General features: G+C 33.3%; 2 protein-coding genes across 2 annotated transcripts; both read right to left on the bottom strand.

The window, feature by feature from the left end:
* Positions 1 to 1,939: 1,939 nt before the first annotated feature.
* LOC144358031 (Golgi-associated plant pathogenesis-related protein 1-like) lies at positions 1,940 to 9,469 on the bottom strand. Its single transcript, XM_078012068.2, has 7 exons — positions 9,400 to 9,469; positions 9,138 to 9,204; positions 7,595 to 7,631; positions 5,258 to 5,401; positions 4,581 to 4,856; positions 3,462 to 3,539; positions 1,940 to 2,139 (listed from the first exon to the last, which is right to left on the bottom strand). Exons 2-7 carry the CDS (start codon positions 9,186 to 9,188, stop codon positions 1,973 to 1,975), a joined length of 753 nt encoding a protein of 250 aa, XP_077868194.1. The 5' UTR covers positions 9,189 to 9,204; positions 9,400 to 9,469; the 3' UTR covers positions 1,940 to 1,972.
* A 4,807-nt stretch (positions 9,470 to 14,276) lies between these two features.
* Positions 14,277 to 19,871, bottom strand: LOC102803350 (sodium-coupled monocarboxylate transporter 2-like). The gene is made up of 13 exons (XM_078012069.1): positions 19,530 to 19,871; positions 18,119 to 18,184; positions 17,804 to 17,923; positions 17,444 to 17,598; positions 17,178 to 17,315; positions 16,810 to 16,939; positions 16,452 to 16,540; positions 16,103 to 16,221; positions 15,700 to 15,854; positions 15,364 to 15,587; positions 15,084 to 15,187; positions 14,643 to 14,752; positions 14,277 to 14,357 (listed from the first exon to the last, which is right to left on the bottom strand). The coding sequence occupies exons 1-13, from the start codon at positions 19,869 to 19,871 to the stop codon at positions 14,277 to 14,279; spliced, it is 1,833 nt and encodes a 610-aa protein (XP_077868195.1).
* Positions 19,872 to 20,878: the final 1,007 nt, after the last annotated feature.

The following is a 20,878-nucleotide window of genomic DNA, read 5'->3' as shown; positions in this document are numbered from 1 at the left end:
AGTATGCTGTAAAACAGAAATATAGATAATGATTAAAAAAATTAAAACTATAAAAACTACAAATATGGTGTCTTGAACAAGTATGAACCTACCGGGTAGAAAACAAAATACTAGTAACTATATAATAATAATACATTCAGCATGCCTCCAGTCATTTGTGCTGAAGGAATTAACAAATCAATTTTAGTTACCTTAAATATAAATAATCAGCTGCGTATAAAAAGTATTGAATCAAGGCATGTAATGTTCACTCTGTTTGAAAGCAACAAAAAACAAAAATTAGGCTAAATTTCCCAAAGATAGGTGGATGAAAAATCAATACAATGTATAATGGCCCAAAATATTAGAAATATCATAGATAATATAGTATAGTTTTCTTTAAATTGCATCTATTACCAAAAACATGATAATAATAAGCTACAACCCTTAACAGCATTTCTACCCCCCCCCCCACCCCACCCCTGAATGTATTTCAAGGTAATGTAGTAAAATATTATAATTTAAATTAAATAGAATCATCTAAAAGATTGCCATGATCATAATACTTGGAAGGCATGAAGTTACAAATACATGAGGTTTGCAAGCTTTGTAAAAAACATGCATAGGGAATATTTACCATTTCCGATTAATTTTAGAAGTAAAACAATTGAAACCATGTAATGTGTCGATTATGAAAATAAAAACAAAACCCGCTAAATAATATTTCCCCTATAATGCATGGGGCTACTACGGTGTGACACCCTTAATTTGTCAAGAGTCGAGTGAAAAGTGAAAACAGATTACCAAAAAAGCAGCAAGTTGACGGCGTATTTTCAACCTGCTATTTTGTGCTATCACTAACGTCGACCACGGTAAAAAACAGAAAAGATAAAAACCCATATCTGATATTAAAATCGTTTGTCGCAAATCTTAGGAAAGTTGAAATATCATACGATAAAATATCAGAGCAAAAATTTCAAAAACCACGAAGAAAGCACTGTAACGCACCAGATCGTCAACAAACTTCTTCCAATCTGATTTATTTCCGGTGTTTGAAAGGTCATCTGTCACGTGGGGGAAACTGCGCATGCGTGTTGTTCGCTGTTTTTTAATGCGCATTGAAATTGTAAACGGTATGAAACATTACATTTTTCACGCGATGTACACACCCCTTTTAATGACGGCAAGACTCATCTAATTACTTTGATATGGTTTTATCTGAATACTTATTGGTAAGACAAAGGTTTGAAGAGGATTTTAACGCATTATAACATCAAAAGTAAACTTTATCGAGTGGCTTTTTAATCCTCTTAACTGAGTGGTTCATCCTTTCTTAGTATGTGTTGAGTAATTATACAACTCTTGAGAATAAACAATACATTGTTCTACTAGTTGGTTTATTTCGGTAAACATTTCGTTTTGATGACCTAAATCAGTCACACTAGTACTTATATTCATATGTAGAATGTGATTTCTACAGTTGTATTTATATGGTAAGTGCAATTGACACAGATAACTTGTAAACTGGCAATGTCTTGTCTAACTAATATCTCTCTATCTGACTAATAATTCTAATTCTGTAAACCGCTATTGTACATCAGATCTCGCACCTTAGCCAAGACCGGAAAGCTTTAGTAAAATAATCATGACAAATGACGAAATGTACACAACATCTGTGTATTTATGTAAATTTACACTGTGCACCAGCAATGCAGAAAATTGCTGAATCTTTTATATTTTGGTGGTACAGTTAAGAAATACTCAGTTGGGTTAACGAGTATAATGGCACAATGTAGGTCAGAGTCCTGTAAATTGCACTCGGGATTTGTTTTCTAGACCTTCTTCTTCCTGTTTTCATAAATAATCAAATAACGCTTAGAATTTGTGTACGTGGCCATGGCTGATATAAATATTATAAAAAAAACAGGCCATAGATAGTAAAAACGTATGAGACAGTATGTGAGTGAGTACAATTTTATTTATGTACATTTAATCAATATTCAGTCATAGTAGAATTTTTCACACAAGGTACGTTTTCGATAAATGTACCATTCACATTTCCTTTTGGAAAGTAGTTACACACTACGTATACCTCCTGGCCTTCAGCAATTCCACAACCAACCCTGGTGGTATCTTTCCAGATGACTTGCGTAAACATATCTGGAAATTAAACAAATATATATGGAATATGTGTCTCTGAATGTATCACCACGACATGTTCCTGAGTGAATGGTAATTAATTCGTGTGCACATTCTATCAAATGTGAAGATTGAGAACAGAAAGAAAAACAAAGCTAAACACTGCTATACAGAAGTCTAAGCAAGTAGAACGACACTGAATATTGCAAGTACATATCAATAGGCTCAGACGAGCACGGGGATGATTGCCAAGAATGACACGATTTTTGCCGCAATTTATACACACTTTATATCCTTTATATATTTTAGGTTTTTGTTGCTGTGAGAGATGAGCATTTTAATTGGTTACTCCAATACGGTTGTCACATTCCTTGTGAAAAGAAGACGTTTGGGGTTAAACTTTGAATGTCATGTGGTTTTTAAGTAAAGCTGTTTTTGATAAATCAAAATAGTAGGCAAAATTGTTTTAGTTTTCAAAGTAAATATTATTGATAATATTAATTTTAAAACAGGCTTGAATATTACGCGCACTATAGCAGGTACCAAACAAGGTGGTCAATCCAAATTTTATTTTTTCTCATAATTAGAAAATTAAGTAGATTGTTTTTTCTTCTTCTGAGTATTCAAACCAATGTCGAGCATTTTAGACATTTTCAAATATGACTGGCCACAATTGTTTTAAATTTCTTGAAAAAACGATTTGGGTAAACCACACATAAGATATAAAGGTCACCGGTTATAGTTCTCACAGACAACAAATGCCCAATATTGTAGTATTGTTTTAATTGAGAAAAGGCCCAGTGTGTATATCATGGTGCAAGGTCTATTGCATGATATTACAATTGTGTAATATCAAACTGTTAAAAAACACTTGGTAACATCACATTGCACTCACCAAAACACGACCAAATATGTGGGTTTGCTGTTACTTGTATTATTTTGGCAGGTTTTGTTTTAAATTATTTCATCAATATTTAGATGTGTATTATGTATTGTTTGGATAATTATACTTGCACACACGTTGGATATCTTTGTGCATAAAACCGGTAAGTTTATATTGATATAATTTATTTTCCTTTTGCATCTTTGTATGAATTGTCCCATGTAACAATCTTTCATAACACTGACTTGTACATGGTGCGTCACCGCAGAATTGAAGTTTTGTGTGTGTTCTTGTTACTGCATGACCAAAGCCACACAGACGAGGATTAAAGAACTTCCTGCTGTCTTAATCATTTTAATCATGTGCCGTCTCTTTACTCACAAATAAAGTATTGTTTTGTCAATGCATTTAAATAACTTGCAGTGCATATGAAGTATGTAATGAGCGCGCGAAAACCCACCAGTAAGAACACTAGGCTTAGGGTCATCACAGTTATAGAACTGTTTGTGTTGGTACCAACAGTCAACGGTTTCCATTCCTATATATGTTAAAAATAAGACGTATGAATAAATAACTATAAACATGGCATCATAGCTAAATATAAAGTCTTTAGATTGTGATAGAACATTTATTCCCAGTATAAAATATTTTTTTATTATTATCAGTTGTACACAAAAATGCCGTTAATTTTACCATTAAAAAGCAAGACTGCAATAAAACATTCATACCAGTAAGATTGTAAATTAATTATAAATCATCATTACCCCTAATTATTTAGAGTTATACAATTTGTTGAGATAGTTAACGAAATATTCTTAATAAAATTTCAGGAAAATGACAATTATGATTCGCTCATTGGAGTACTAAATTTAATCCAATCTAGTGATGAGAACATTCTCACCAAACAACATTTAGGAATAAAACAATGGAAGAATTCTGAATATTGTTAATTAAAACGCTTGTTGATTTCAGTGATGTCTTTTTCACATTTCTGTTTTTGTTTCTGTATAAGTTGTTTCAATTCATCCTATAGGTATTTAGTATTAATCAATAAATCTGTGTAAAAGATAGATAATGTACTGTAGTGTAGCTATATTCAGTATGTACTGTATATGTAGCTATATTGTGAGAATATGTTGTCTCACTATGCTACGACACTGATGTGTAATTCTCGTCAAGTAGAAGAATAGAAGTTGCAGCTCTATTTTGCAATCACTTCAAACAACAAATAATTTTAAAAACAGAAACTGTTTTTGAATGATATTTATATATTTTTCTCATTTTCTTGCCCTCTTTCTTGAGTAATGTATGTTCTTACCCCTTAGACAAAAATATTAAACTGGCCTACAAGAACAAACATAGCCTTCTTACTCGGTGAGTATATATTATTTACATCTCTAACCTTGATTTCGGAAGCTCAGATTAGCATTCTTACAGCGAATTCCTCTGAATTTCTCTTACTGCTGGAGTCTCGACATGTGATTGTGTGTATATTGGTCAGAGGATGGTACATTACATATTCACAAAGTGGAAATCAACTTTAAACGAATGATAGAATGTTATTCAAGAATAACTCTACCTGTCACTGTTGGAAAATAGTCCTGAAGATACATTGCAGTGTTTTTCCCAAAAGGCCAATATTGATCGAGGAATAATGCTGTGGATTCTTGTTTTAAGGTAACATTTCCATATACTCTTGCTGCTTCTGACAATACCGTGTCCCAAATCAGAGGTGGTACGCCATGCATACATCGAAAGTAGTTATGTGCTTCCAATAGCTGGAGTTTGTATTCACTGATTCTACCATGTCCTGTTTCTTGTATCGGCATTACGCATGAATTTTCTTCTATAGTATCTGTAAATAATCGCGAGTTTGATTAAGCTCTTGAACAATAGTGTATTTATTCAATAGTATTGAATAAAAAACTCCCGTCAATGTGGATTAAACGAACAGTGTTTATTAAGTATACTATTGTTACAAATATCACCTGATCCCTAATAAATATGCATCCACAAGCAGAAATATAAATTGGTGTCAGATAATGTAGTAGAATTTAGTTAATTGTGATAACCCAAGGCAAAATATATATGCTTTTTAGTCTAATCAACATTTGGTCATGCGACAAATGCAACAAAAACAGGATATAGGGAATAGGGAAAATTACTAAAATAGTATGTCGTATAAAGTAGTTCGCTATTACGTTTTTGGTTGTTTTTTGCTCTCCTGGCTACTATGTTTGGTAAGATTATACTTACTTGTGGAAATACAATTCAATTCATCACTTTGATCTACACAATCAAATACACCATTACATATTGACGAAAAAGCTATACATCTTGAAGGAAGAAAATCACATGGATGAGGGTACTCAGAATTACATCCATCAGTCCAGCAATCGGCTGCAGAACATATAACATAGAATGCAGTGTTAATTATTAGTATTTCGCAATGTCACGGGAGGTCAATCAAGACATTGTATCTTTCTTGTATTTATTTAGGTGGATAAATGCGTGGTTGCAAAAATCAAAGTAACTAACTATTTCATAAAAAGTCGTTTTGCCACTCTCATGATTTCAAAATCCAACATAATCTAGAGATATTGAAAGTGTTGGTTTCAAACTATTTTTTAGTAATTTACACGTTACGTGTTATGTATCCAGTATTGATAACTGTATGTCGAAACAGTTTTTAGCCATTTTTTAAACACCACAGCTATTCTGAGCACGCGTATCGCATGGACAATAAAAGACAGGGTTGCCCATTAGTAGTGTTATATACGTTATGTACATACAAATATATTTTGAATGCAAATATATGTTAATATTTTAAGATAGCTTTTACCTCTTCAATGTAATGTTTTAGTAAGGGCGGCAAATAATGTTACTATTATTTTCGATATTGTCATTCATCACCACATGTACTACATGAATAAGTTGTACAACATGATGTCTGCACTATGTAATAATGGGAACCGTAACTGTGTACTGAAATGAAAGTAAAGTCAAAATGTGTGTCGTCTGCATTGCCAACGTGAAGCACGGTAAACTGTATTATAATCGCAGTATCCTCCAAAATACTAAGCTGATCGCTATCAAACTGGTCAAGCTGTAGATATAGTTGACCTGTGTAGATTTTTGACTTTATTGTATTTTTGGTGCTTTGCAAAAGATAGTGTTTGAAGTGTATATACTTTTTATTGCGAAACTTCATAGGGTTGTGATTAATACCTCTTCTTTGCAATTGAAAAATTGAAAGTTCAAATTCAATGCTAGAAACTATTATTTTACTTTTATTAGTTTTTTCTTTAGAATAAAAATTTTGTTTTTCGATTTTTTTCTCATTGTGTCACATTTATTTTGTAAATTGTAACAATATATGTACCCATTAAACTTGTTGTTCAACAACCCGAACATATATCTGCTAGGACTATTCGTTGACAGTAGACAGTGCTAGTAATTGGGTCTAAACCATGATTTCTAGAAGGTAACTTGAACAAGTGATTTTATAGAATCCGAATATTAATGTTGTTTACAATGAAAAACAATAAATATGTATATATATCATACATGTGTCAGAGGATAAGGTCAACTGGTGTACAACAGTAAAAAATAAAAAGGTATTCAGACATTCTATAATTATGCGACTTAAATATACTTTTAGCACATTTAGCCAACTGACATAGTTAGTTTTCTATTTACATACCTGTAGTGAAACTGTATTGTCAACCGAGTTTATTGCATCTCTATTTTTATTTATTGTCATTTCTATTAGATTGTATAAATGTAATGTTATTACAAAACGCCAGCCAAAATGATTATTTAACTCCATCAGTATTCGGGAGCAGACTAGACTAGCTTCACCTAAGCTATTTTCTGCTGCCCAAACATCACTGCTTATATTATATAGTTATATACTTTGATTTAATGTGAATTTGGTCTTGATTTTAATAGCTATGTATTCTCTAACATAATGGTGAATAAAGAATGTTTAAGTTACTTGTTTGGTTGAGCAGATATACAGGCCGCAACTCGCTGCCTTACTGTATGCAAAGTAATACAACACAGCGCTTAAGACGCGCTCACATTAATACGGTTTTGAAGTTCAATTCTGTTCGCAAAATAACATATATATCTGAAAGCTTTGATATATTGCGAATATCAAATTACCATTTTTTCCCGAACGTACGAATCTGTAGCCAACACAAATAATACAAATCTGAAGAATCGTTGCCATACAACTTAAATACATTAAATTCACAATAAAGTAGAACACCAGGGTCGCACAGTATATAACGTCTGACTGACCCTGGATGGTCATTCAGATAACGTCAAAACAATTACTTCCATGGCTTAGTTGTATCATATATTACGAATGCATGCTACATTTGAAAATTCTTCAAAAGAAGTGCGTTTTCAATTGTAGTTAGGTTGGAGAAACAAAGTACATTATTTCTGGAATCAGTACGTGACGACCAATGTTCAGATCAAATGGTTCAATAGGTTGCATGAGATCCACAAATAATATTGTCATCAATTCGTTAGTATTCGACTAATGTTCTCGATCAACCTTACGACATTAATAGTAATACTTACTTTCAGTACTTCCATTGACAATCTTTGGCAGTATTACCTATACGTCAGCAAAACCAATACAAACAATTACATGGTCAATAATTATATCTATAGTATAGTATAGTGCATTCGGTTTTTAAATGTTATGTACTTGGTCAATTCAGGTTTTGAGCTACAATTCTTTCTTGGTATAATTCTTGATGTCAGCTTCATACTTTTTTTTTTACAAAATATGTATGATCAGACGCCTCGTTCAATTTGATTCAACACAGTATGTAGCAAACATGGATTTCACTGGTAGCATAGTGGTTGTCGCATCAGACTCATGATCGGTAGACCCAAGTTCAAATCCTACCTTAGGCTGAACATCAAAATGGTCGACCCCTATCCTGGGTGAGTGTACCACAGACTCAATGGGAAGGCCAATTCCACTAGCCGAGATTCATTCACTAACGAATGCAACTTTGGGGGAACCTTGGTTAAGGTCCGCAGGTGCTTGTGTTCGACCGGGCCTGGTTGACGCCAGGATAGCGCATTACAAATTGCCAGAGAGATGGCCACACAGCCCTGTCATGTAGTCCCAAACATGAATATGACTTCTGTGGCAAAATGCACTATGTGTTTTCACTAGCACTTGCAATTTGCACATACAAAAAAAAGTCAGGAGAGACAACAGTGACACTGAATGTCCGGAACTGTCGCCTGGCACAAAAAAATATTAAAAAAACATGGATGTCTTATAGAATTACTTAGTGTTGGTCAGAAATATGAATTGGTTAACTAAACTAGCTCCACCTTGTTTGTGAATTACAATTAAATATTTTAAGGGGCTGATGATTTATATAGCTAAGATGGTTTTATTTTTTAGTAAAAATGAGCTAGTCACCTATTTTTGGATAATAAAGAAAACTTTTGGTGGACTAATTGCGGAAAGCATGACAATTGTTAAGATAGGTTTTGGTGCAAACATGTTATTTGTTACAGTTTAAATGAGTTTTTGTGAGACAATTACTTGATAGAGACTAGCGGTGATATGAATGACTAATCATTTGTTATAGAGATAGAAGTATATGGTAAGTGACAGACAGGGCCCTCTGGACGTAAAAATATCTGGATGATTGATATATATAGGTAAGTGGGGCCATATTACCATGATCACTATGTGGGCAATATTTTATGAATTTGCAAAGTATTTGGAAAAAATACGGAATAACAGCTGTTAAATATAAAGGTACAAAACTAAAGGTTGCTCGTGATTCAATGACAGAAAATGCATGTTTAATTTAAATACCTATCACCATGCCCCTAGTAAATAACTTTTAGGCAACAGACATGCGTTCTTCGTGAAAATACTTGTTGCGCATGCGCATTGAATTTCACGACATCATTAGTCGTTCAAATTATTTTCATGAATGACCGGGATCGATGGGAGCATTTGATTTGTATTATTTATCGATCTTTTGTTTTGAATAGTCAAATTATTATGTGTGAGCCATTTGTTCATTTCCAAATTGAATGAATTACAAGAAACCATAGTTAGGTATGTTATTCTACTTGTACTGACCAACAAAATCACCTCAGCAAATTTGATCTTCATCGTGTAAGTGCTAAGCATGATTTTGATCGAAATTCTACAGAAAAAAACAAAAATAAAGCTGGTGATTTATATTTACACAGACTATAACATTATTCATCATTGAATATTGGTAATTTGACGGCATTTGTAGAATCATGAAAGTGTAAGAAATGTGTATTAACATTAATAAATATACATCGTCAGCAAATATGTATTTTAATTGTCAAATGAATACAATATACATACTCACCTGGGACCAGTGCGGTTATAGTTTCATTCTACTTGGCAGCTGTATGTACGCATGTGAATTTGCATATATGGTCAGTATTAATATAGGAAAATCTTTATTTATGCAGGTATAAATTCATTCTATATAAATTCACACTGCTGCGTCATATGCATACATTAGTGATGTCATGTCGTCTGGTATCCTAGTTTATCCTTCAATATAATATTCTAAATGAATTGCTCGTCTTTTTTGTTCTCTTTTTTGCATATTTAATATTGATTTTTCCTCTCGCTTAGTATAGCTATATATTTTTCAGTTCGTGGCTGTCGTTAAGATTGTTGATTGTTAGTCCTCCGAAAACGGGGACTATTAATTTGGCTTCCGTCCGTGTGTCCTTCCGGAACCATTTCCCGAACACCCTCTGACCGATCGCGTTCAAACTTGGCATACAAACAATGTATGATTGCCTGCATATACACGCCAATTTTTTTTATGATTCAATTAAATATGGCTGACTGGCAGCCATTTCGTCCCTCAAATTTGCTAAATTCTGATATTTGAACGTGTCCAGAATTGTTTCTCAGAGCTGAACAGCATGATTTCAATCAAACTTTGTATGGTGATCATGCATATTGCATTATAAGTGAACGTGATTTTTATTTTCGAGATTCGGTCCAAGATGGACTATATACTAGCGGCCATTTTTTTGTTCTCGTGCTGATTCCTCCATAAGATATAGCCTGGTTCAGTTCATAGTGTGTACTTCAAGATAACACAACATGATGTTTCGTTTTGAGATTTGATCAAATTTGTCAAAATGGCGGCCATTTTGTCAAAAAAACACATAAAATCACATTCTGTAACATATCCGAACTGTTTCTTGGAGCTGAACAGGGTGATATGGCCTGATTCAGCTCAAAGTTGAATAGGGTATGTTCATATTACATATTTTCATATTAGGTTACGGTGCAAGCTATATTTCTTTTGGAGATACTTGAACAACAATACCCGACTGGCTGCATTTTTCTTTCATGATATTTCCTCTGTAAGATATAGTCCAATTAAATTCAAAGTTTCCACGAAAGTACTATACTGACAGTAACACAATATATAATCTGTGTTAGTGTTAAAAAATCATTGATCTTTCATTTCTACATTTACATTGACTACAGCTAATACTGAACGGGGACTATGCATTATCAATGCTTGTTTTTCTGTAATTTTAGTTTCCAAATTCCTCAAGTTTTTAATTGTCAACCTCTAATGATAATCATGGAATATGTTGAATTTTAAGTTTAATAAAAGAAAAGACTTTTGTATTATATTATTATAACTACAATTTATATAATTCGCTCTTGGAAATATGAAATTCTAAAGACAGTTTGAATGTATAGATTTATTATATTTATTTTCAGCTTTGTTTGTACACTGGAACATAGTTATTGTAATTTTATAAAAAAATCGAAAACAGTTCATGAACGGAGACGGAACCTTTGTGACTGTGTTTATCTCTGTATGCCCACTCCCATCTTGGACATGCCTAGGCCGATAAGGACATGCTGGAAATGTAAAAAGAATTCCAGGGAAGTCTCAGCGACACCAACTCTGCATACAATCCATGCTACATGTCTAAAACAATGGATTAACCTTTTTTAATCTCAGCTTGAAATTACAGATAGGATCTTGGATAAAAACAATAAAATAAATTAAATGCTATATCTCATAACTCGAAACGAGGGGACTTGTGGCTTCATCTCCATGAATTGGTGCAGGCATTTCAAATTACGTATCAAGGCAACGAACCAATGTCAACACGATTCAATGTTGAAAATTTGAACCAACTTTTGGTTGAATGTTCACTGGGTCAACTTTTTATTGAATGTTCACCAATAACATTCTCGTGAGCCAATATGAAGAGTTAAAGCCAAAAACCAGCTTTGTCTGGTTTGTGTTGGAGGCATGGAAATATTGCACAATATATAAGCGCCGACATATTAACGTAGTTTCAGAAGATGCGTTCATGTTCATGATACATGCAAAACAGCACGTTTTTAACCCTTTAAAAGACATTGGCCTATTTTTTTTTATTTATTTCAGAATTCGAAGACGGCTGATAAACCACGTGACTGTGCAACATCATTTTCTCTGATAACAAGATTTGCCCATACATGCTACATCCTGTATATCAAATTAGTTATCACTCATGAGAAATAAACTCCTGTGTGGCTACATTTTTCCAAAAGTTCTAGATGGCTTGACGAAAAAACAACAAAAGTAAAAGTACTTAAACAAAGAAAATGGGGTTAACGTGGATCTTCATAATGGCGGATTGGTAACATCTAAGTTATGAAATTAATTTATAAATAAAATTTTTTGTGAATTATGCTTGTCGAAATGTTTCCCAAAGTTAATGGAGAAGTGAGAGGAAAGTAAATCTTCACAATTTAAATGATATTCAAAATCCTTAAAGTTTAATATATATGTTAATGAGGTATAGCAAATGTTTGTTTATTTGCAAATAACACAAGGATTGTCACGACAATACACCTGGTCAGTTTTGTGATGTTTATTCCAACGTTTTGTCCTAGAAATAGGGCTTCTTCAAGAAAACTCTGTTGGGATACCGTGAGATGTAAATTGCCAATTGATCAGATGTGGAAAGCGATGCTGTAATGTCAACAGCACCTACACGCATTCACAGGATGTTTATTGCTAATCCCCACTAAAACTAGAAGCGTTTCGAAACCGGTGACTAAAAGGGGTACTGTATCCTTTAGATACATCTTTTATACATCTTTCCAACCCTTCAACAATGCAAGTTAAAATGCTGGCATATCAAGCGTAAAATTGGGACTGCAAACTATCGAAATGTATTGAGCAGTAAACTTGTTGACGTCAAGAAAGTCGTTAAATCGACGCAACTCACTTGTTAAAACTAAAACTAGAAGCGTTTCGAAACCGGTGACTAAAAGGGGTACTGTATCCTTTAGATACATCTTTTATTGTGAATAGTCATAAATTTCAATAATAATTTGATCATGCGATAGTTTATTTTGATGATCATAGATATGTTAATAAGTATGCGTGTGACGTCTCTATCTTGATATTTATTCCTATCTGATTGTGTTGATATGACAATAACCCTTGGTACAGTTATTATAACTACCAGTCTAATACAAAACAACAGTGAACATCATGAGTGTCATTATTTGAAGTCCGCCTGTATGGAATTGCCACATGGAAATAATAAACGACTGGTTTAATGTTTTGGACAAGATCATTACAATGCGATTGGCTCATGTGACTTCGTGTTAATAACTACAAATATCTATAAAAAGCTTCGCTTGTCGCGAAATATACAAATTGTGTCGGATGACTTTGGGCTGCAATAGGAACTCTGCCTACAAGTAAATCATTACACTCAATTAAATTACGTCAGTAGAGTACATGCGCATTTATTCCAGAGAAAAAAGATGCAATCTCGATGAGGGGAATAAATTAATCATTGATAACCTCATGCGGCGATAAGAAGTTGAATATATATTATGTGCGTTTTTTCAAGGTTAATAGTCATGTTTTGGTCAAGTACATACATTCGTACCAGGTAAATGTTATAAGGTTTTACCTATGACTTAGTTGGGAGTATGTCTGTGATTAATTTGTCATAATTTGCGCATGAATAAAAGTATGAGAAAACAATATTTGTAGTAATCGGAATGAACAAAAACGACAATAGAAAAATTTATCGTCAGGCAATTCCTCAGGAAAACAACGATATATCACATACACCGTCGTCTTTGCCTCGATCTAAGCTTTAATATGATGTATATGTTCTTATATTATAATAATTACTATTTTTTTAATTCGGAAATGAATGGCATGTAAAATAATTATTTCATGGCCTTAGAGTTATTTCCATAAATATAATAGCGCTGTTGGAAAAATCATCCCGTGGAAATGTAGATTAAATAATTCCAATAGTTGTACAAGAACCTTGGGAGATACATACAAATCTGTGTAATTAAAGCACTAGAAAGTCGTACATTGATTAAAGATTTTCGCATTTCCACAAATATACGATTTTTTTTTATTCAACATACAAGTCTAGCAAAATTACAATTATAACATTTATAGACATTTCCTGCAAGAAAGCCAATGTTATTCTACATTTTGAATATAATATATAATTCTACTCATCGTAATGTTGTAAGGGGCATAAACATAATTCTATAGGATGGAGCTTATATCACTGGAAATGAATTGCTTATATATATTTGGGAGTTATTATTCAAATAACATTGGCACCAAAGCCAAACATTGCCCTATGTTTCAATTATCTCTTCGACACAGTTATTTATGTACCACAAAATGTAAATATTATGTATAATACGATTCCCCTTCTATCCTGAAACTTGTATATCCGACGAAGTATTCGTTTGAGGCAGGTTGAGTCTTTTATTTATCCATTCAGATTATTTTCAAAAAGGTTCAGATTGTTATGTCTAATACACAAACTAGTTGAGGTTGACAGGGGTCAATACATATAGCCCTCACATATTTATGGGAATCAAATGCTTGCGCTGTGTAAGGTATATTAATTGTGCAGTGATCGCTATAAAACTAGTAAGACAATATATTCGTCACAGTGTTGTTGAAGATAATATTGCATGTTCGAACACATTTCCTGACATAAAATTGAGTAACTAACATTATCTATTTTTCACAAAATAATATACAATCGTCAAATTAACATGATTTGTTGCTGAAACACTATAATTTAAATCTAAAGAACCCAATACATGGAAAATGCATCAATTTACACAAATAACATGAACAGTCACCTCAGTTATACTAAAATGCAGTTTAACACTGACTGCAGATGTTTCATGTTATGTTAGTTACACATATGTATTCGCCACACGTACATAATCTCTATACCCATGCATCACTATGGCACCTTCATCTTGATGCGTATTTTCCTAAACGAGAATAAGGAATGAATAACAACAAATATACAGAAATGTTAATATACATTTAATATACATTGTTGTCGGATGCAAAAATAAATATTTTTTGGGAATATATTTGGTAAATATGACGTTGCTGTAAAATGGGTTGTTTTTATTCCTATCAAATGTGTATATTATTTCTGTTATGCAATGTATTTTGTTCTGTTGTTTACCCTTTGGCATTTACTATTGCAGTATTAGATTTTAATGGACACTTCCTAAAAATGGTAGCTATATCAATAACACGTTACTTACCTCTGTATGTCTGGTTATTGGTGGGCAACAGAATGATGGACAACAATCACAATACTTGGTGTAGAGCGAAGATAGAAGACGCGGTTCTACGTCTTTTGGCCGTGTGTATCCTGCAATGTAATCAATACGAAATGCATTTGTCGTGTACAGAATATAGAAATGTAATACCGACTGATTGAGTGATTTTATCATTAATTCCAGGCATGTGCAAAATATGTGTCGACTATGACTGAATTATTGCCGACGGTTCGAAATAAAAAGCACGATTTTCCTTGTGTTAAAATGTACACTAAAATTGATTTGGTAAGTAGTGAATAAATTGTAGCGTGTCAAGATTGATTGTAGAAACCGTTGTTATTCGTAGTTTGAATAGTGTTGTGCATGTGCTATACATTCCTCCACAATGTACCACATAATACATTGACAATCCAATATTATCACCTGTCAAAAAGCTTACAAGAAGTCCAACAACCAGCACTGCTGATGTTCCCAACAATCCATACCACAGATAGGATATTTTCATGAAATCTTTAAATCCATATGATCTGCATAGATATAACACAACATTAAATATTCAATTCACCAATGATTCGTTGTTGTCATTCGCTGTTTATTATATGAAGCTTAAACATTTACAGATTCTCCAACACTGTTCAGGATATGTTGGTATACCAGGAATCTTCAATAATAATAGTGATCACAACGTAACAACTAAACTTACTCAGTCTGTGGGATCGTTGCTAATGTACTAAAATTGCCATAGATGGTGTCAGTCTCCACCAGTTCTGTTGTGTACGCCAGAGTTACATTTGCCACCGTGGCGTTGGACTCGATACAACCAGCAATGGACATCGGCAGAGGTTGGGGACGATACTTATAGAATAAGTTGCCAACGAAGATCATTGCACTGACACCTAATCCTGACATTAATCCAATGAAAGCCCCCTAGTGGAGGATAACAAATACATGAAATTTGAATTGTTCATGATAATTTAATTGTATAACACAATTGTTTATTTGGTGAACATTTGATTCGTATACGGAATTTAAAACTTGCCTTAGAATTAGCACACGGAAAAAATAGTCCAAGGGTGAATACACCAAGAACAGGCGCAAGTAATAATCCAGATAACCCAATTGATAATACTACCAATGTACCAAATTGTGAAACAAGAAAGACAAACGCAATAGCCAAAAAGCCGTATACAGTAGCTGTAAATATAATTTAGTTAGTGCATGTATTTAATGTGTAGAGAATAATATATAAAACACTTTTTACTTGTATTATTGTGGTGCAACTGTTTTGAACTAAATACATTGCGGAAATATTTATATATATAGCACTGTATGTTGAGAAATAAGGGGCCAAGCACACTCGAAAGAGTTTTCTAATTTACCAAAATTTGACAATAAAAATTACTGTAGAGAACGTGTATATTCATCTAATGTATATCACATACCAAGGATCTTCAGAATAAGTGTAGCTTTTTTATCAGAAAGCTTTGTTACATAAGATGACATTTTCATTAAGTCTTCGAAAGTCACAGCTGCCAGCGAATTTAGCCCAGAGGAGAGTGTGCTGTTTATTAAGACAAATGAAGAAATTGTCACGTTTCAGTCTTATTTATTAGCAGATTCTTATATACAGACTTCAAGCCGTAATACATACACGGAAGAACATGATTAATACAGAATAACAAGTAAATGGTATAATATCATTATTTTGTATTCATTGTTCACCCATTATAAGCCTACATTGAACGTTTTGATAGTAGCGAGTGATGTGAATGTTAATACGTAATGACTAACCTCAATGCCCCACTGAATGTTGCAGCTATGAAGAGTCCAGCTATTCCAGGAACATGTTTAAAGTGCTCAACCACGAAATACGGCATCAACTGCAACAGTAAATTTAGTGAAGCATATAGTTTTAAATACATATTTAATACTTCGTGTATATCTATATGTCTGCTTGTGTTTTTATCACTGTTCAGCTTCGAATACAACACAAAACATATTTCTTACATGTTAGGTTTTGTTGCTGGTAATGTTAACAAAATTATCTGCATTCCAGGCGCCATCAGAACCAGAACGTTTTGGTAAAGTTGACGGAGTGTAAAAACAGAATATTTGTACGATTATTGATATACTTCTACCATGAACTCACCTGGTCAGGGCTTGATATTTTACCTTCCGCCAATGGCGAACAAGTGGCATACACTGCATAAATAATTATAGCGGCGAATGCGAGAATAACAATATTAAGTTCAGTGAAGAATAGATGGAGATACATAGCTCTGAGAAATACAACAATACATTTTATTAACACTTCGACTTATGCACGATATTTGCTGTGTTATTTCCCAGGCACCTAGTCATAAAACCTGGATGCAAATAAAAATTTGCTAATATGGTATAGAGATTGAAACTTTGTGAATCATTCTCGGCTCATGAAGGTATGAAGAAAATATACAGTTGCTGTATTGAAGACAAACTCATATAGGAGATCTACAGATTTTCAATAACAAAACTTACTTTATCCCATCTCTTGCATTTTTACAGCTATTGAATCTCTGTGCTGTTTGTTGACTGACCATTCCTGGCATCGCATTAAAAATAAATCCTATTGTAAGCGACCATATTGTATTTCTGATCGTTGGATCGATGTCAGTGCTGTAATAAATTATTGTAAATATCCACAACCTGTATCTACTTAGGCAGGTTTCTACACCATACAAACACTATGTACCCCCACCCTAGACGAATTTACAATGTCCAGTATCATACTTACACCTACTTACATTAAAAATTCCACCCGCCCACCATCTTCTGCTATTCGCCAAGCATTCTGGATTCCTTCCAAAATGATTGTTCCTTTAATGATGACAGCTAACAATCCGGCATATACGATAATAGATTGAAATACATCGGTCCATACCACAGCTTTCATACCTCCCTGCACAGGGCGAAACAGTTAATAATGACTTTTTTGTGTATTTCATGTGATGACGCAATTGATACGAAAACTATGCATCATATGCTATTTATCACGTAATTGTATATGGTTATTACCTTATATATTCATTAACTTTTACGCTCTTTACCTTATATATAATATAGACTTTTAATAATCTCGTTAAATATGTAAAGTTTATACTTACTATAGCTGTGTAGAAAGTACATACGATTCCAAAAGTGAGAGTTGAGCTGAATACATTCAAACCAGATACAGCGCTCAGCGCAAGAGACGGAGCATATATAACAATTCCAAGGTACAACACCTAATTATTAATAAATATAAACCATCTTTATTTATTCATATAATATGCATCGGTGATGAATGAAAATAGATTTTATGAGATTGTCGGTATTCTTAGTAGTGTCTGGCCAATCACAAGATTAAACTTATGAATGCAGTTATCAAAAGAGTTGTATAGTTGCAAACACAGTTTAAACCCCATGTCTTTCTGCCTTACCTTGTATATAATGTATATCAATGTACAGATTATTCGTGTTGGTTTAGAGAAACGTAATTCCAAGTACTGAAAAAGAAGAAGTGGATAGAGAATTATGTTTTATTCAGTTGTGTTTATTGATGTAGCATATGCTATGTGCATGTTTTTATTTTTCACAGATTTAACAATTAAGCATCTATTTAACACAGTATTCTATTGTAATGTATTTTTTCTTGAAATCCAACAATTGTTCTGCAATATTTTGTGTTTTTTATACGTTGTAGCATAAAGTTGTATATTCGCTCGATAATAGTGAATAGTTTAGTAAACGAATACTTTTATTCATGTCTATAAATTACATACAGGAGCAAGAATGATTTCAGTAAGAGAATAAAAATGTTGTGGCAATCTTTATGTTTTGTAGATTCTTGTATTTTTATTCACTGGGTGTAAATAGCATTGTGCTTAATAACTACTCGTCACACTAATTATTGTGCTGGCTGTGATATATTTTGTATATGAAACTTTAGCAAACAAAAGCACGCGACACGACACTTGACTTTAAAGATATTGTACAGCTGGTTTTAATTAAAGTTGTACATATATGTGTTATAATTGTAATATAAGTGACAATGACACTGTTCCCACAAAATGGTTGATGACCATATATACATATACATTTTACTATAATATTATTATAATGGTGTGAGGATCAATTGGTTGTGTTGTAATTAGAATAGTCGGCTACGCAAACCAAAAGTGTTCAATTTATTTAATACGTAATGGTACAATTACAAAATTTTGAATTCTTTCGATAGGGAATGAATGTGGATAAGTCAATGTATCTTTTCAAATACAGTAACCTAAGGGTACTCATTTATTTATACTCAGAAACTACAGTATAAACACATCCTGTTCTTGTATGTACACATGAAGCTGTGTATTGACTGTGTATTAAAGTGGATAGTGGAGCATGTATTAGAATGTATAAGTATTTATGCTTCAAATAAACTATAAACTGTGTATAAACAGCTTTCCAAGCAGAGTGGAAGTTCGTTTTGACTTGTAGGGAATTCATCTTACAACACATAAACTATGACACCACAGACATTATATGATATCCTACTTTTTAGTGGTGAATTTATACTTACGGGTGTTGTAATGTCATGTGTTTAGTGTGTGCAAATTTTAGAACATCGTTTTGTTTAAGAATGTCACTGTTTGATGCACTAATATACGAGAACAAAATAATTACTGTTCTCACTTTTTACAAATTCAAACTCATCATGTGTGTCATATTGTTCAAAAATATATATCAAGGTTTGTACCCGATAAGAAATTATGTACATTTCGGTCAAAATTATACAAGCAATTTTAGAAAACGAATATGCCAGCCATGTTTTGCCATAGATACAAAAGTATAGCACGTTACCTCGTATATACTAGTTAATCCCAAGTTATAAAACACTGGCAGATACAGGTGTGCAGAACAAGGTATCATTATCAGAAAAACTACAAATATCCAAACAAACATTGTAGTATACATATATATTTCAGCGACGGTACCCAGTAAAGCGATTGCCGACGTAGTGCTCGCCATGATAGAAACACCAACAGGGATAAAATTCATTTGTCGACCAGCAACTAGATACGTCTGAGTAGTCCGTTGTTTATTTCCCGTACAGCCGTGGTAAATGCCTATAGCAACCGATGCCAACAACATAAGACCAAGGATGACGTAATCCACGATAGCCAATTGTACTTTCTCAGACATTATTGAAAGTCCTGGAGAAATATTAAAATGTAACTCATTTAGATGTTATGAACGGATCCACATATCAGGTAATTTTACTTGTATCTGACTTCTGACTTCTGACCCAACCCTAATGCCTTCAGTGCTAACACTTTGGAACAAACTAAAGTTCCCAATTAGGGCACCTCCGTGTATGTTTATGTGGAGGACGTTGGTTGACGTCTCGGGGTACGTTGAACAATATGATTGTTAATGAACTGGATACATTCTGTATAACTTATTAAAACACAACAGACGTCATGCATTGTGTTGCATTCCTGTAAACACTTTACTGCCTACAACATTGCTCACTTTGTCATAGAATAAAGATGAACCCTGTAGTTTTCACTTAGTTATTTCCGAGACCATGGGACAGGCTACGCTATCGTGTACCCCCCCCCCCTACAACTCCACCAGACCACATTTTTTAACCATTCAGGTCTACTCAATATGAAATCAAGTGATAACAGTGTTTATTTTGCACATATTTTTGATGGTGCCCCCGAAAAGTATATTTCTGCTATTGTCACCACACAAAATCCAAAGCATATTACCATGACTACTATAATCTATATATAAGTAGCAAGAATAGCAATTGTTGGTAAAATTGAAGAAGAATTTTACGTTTTATGTAAAAACTTGCGTAACGGTGGCCATATTGAATATTTAATGAGCAATATATTATCATGTGTAATACATGTAATTATAGATTTGTTTGGCCAAGGAATTCATTTATAAGGTCAAAAATTCAACTGACAATATGAGAATATTGGTTTCAGGAAACGGAAGTACCTCTCATATATACATATCCATTATTCATAAAGATAATCTATGTTTTGGAACCACATATCCATACACACAATTACAAGTAATTCACTCGAGTTCCCAACTCCACACTGGTTGCTGTATTTTTCTTACACACGCCACGACTTGACACTCTTTTATAAATTCAGGTAGCAAGTATACGGCTAGGAAATGCACAATACGTT

This window comes from Saccoglossus kowalevskii, chromosome 21, assembly GCF_978046115.1.
Source record: "Saccoglossus kowalevskii chromosome 21, keSacKowa6.1, whole genome shotgun sequence".
NCBI lineage: Eukaryota > Metazoa > Hemichordata > Enteropneusta > Harrimaniidae > Saccoglossus > Saccoglossus kowalevskii.
This window is presented reverse-complemented; position numbering and strand designations above follow the sequence as displayed.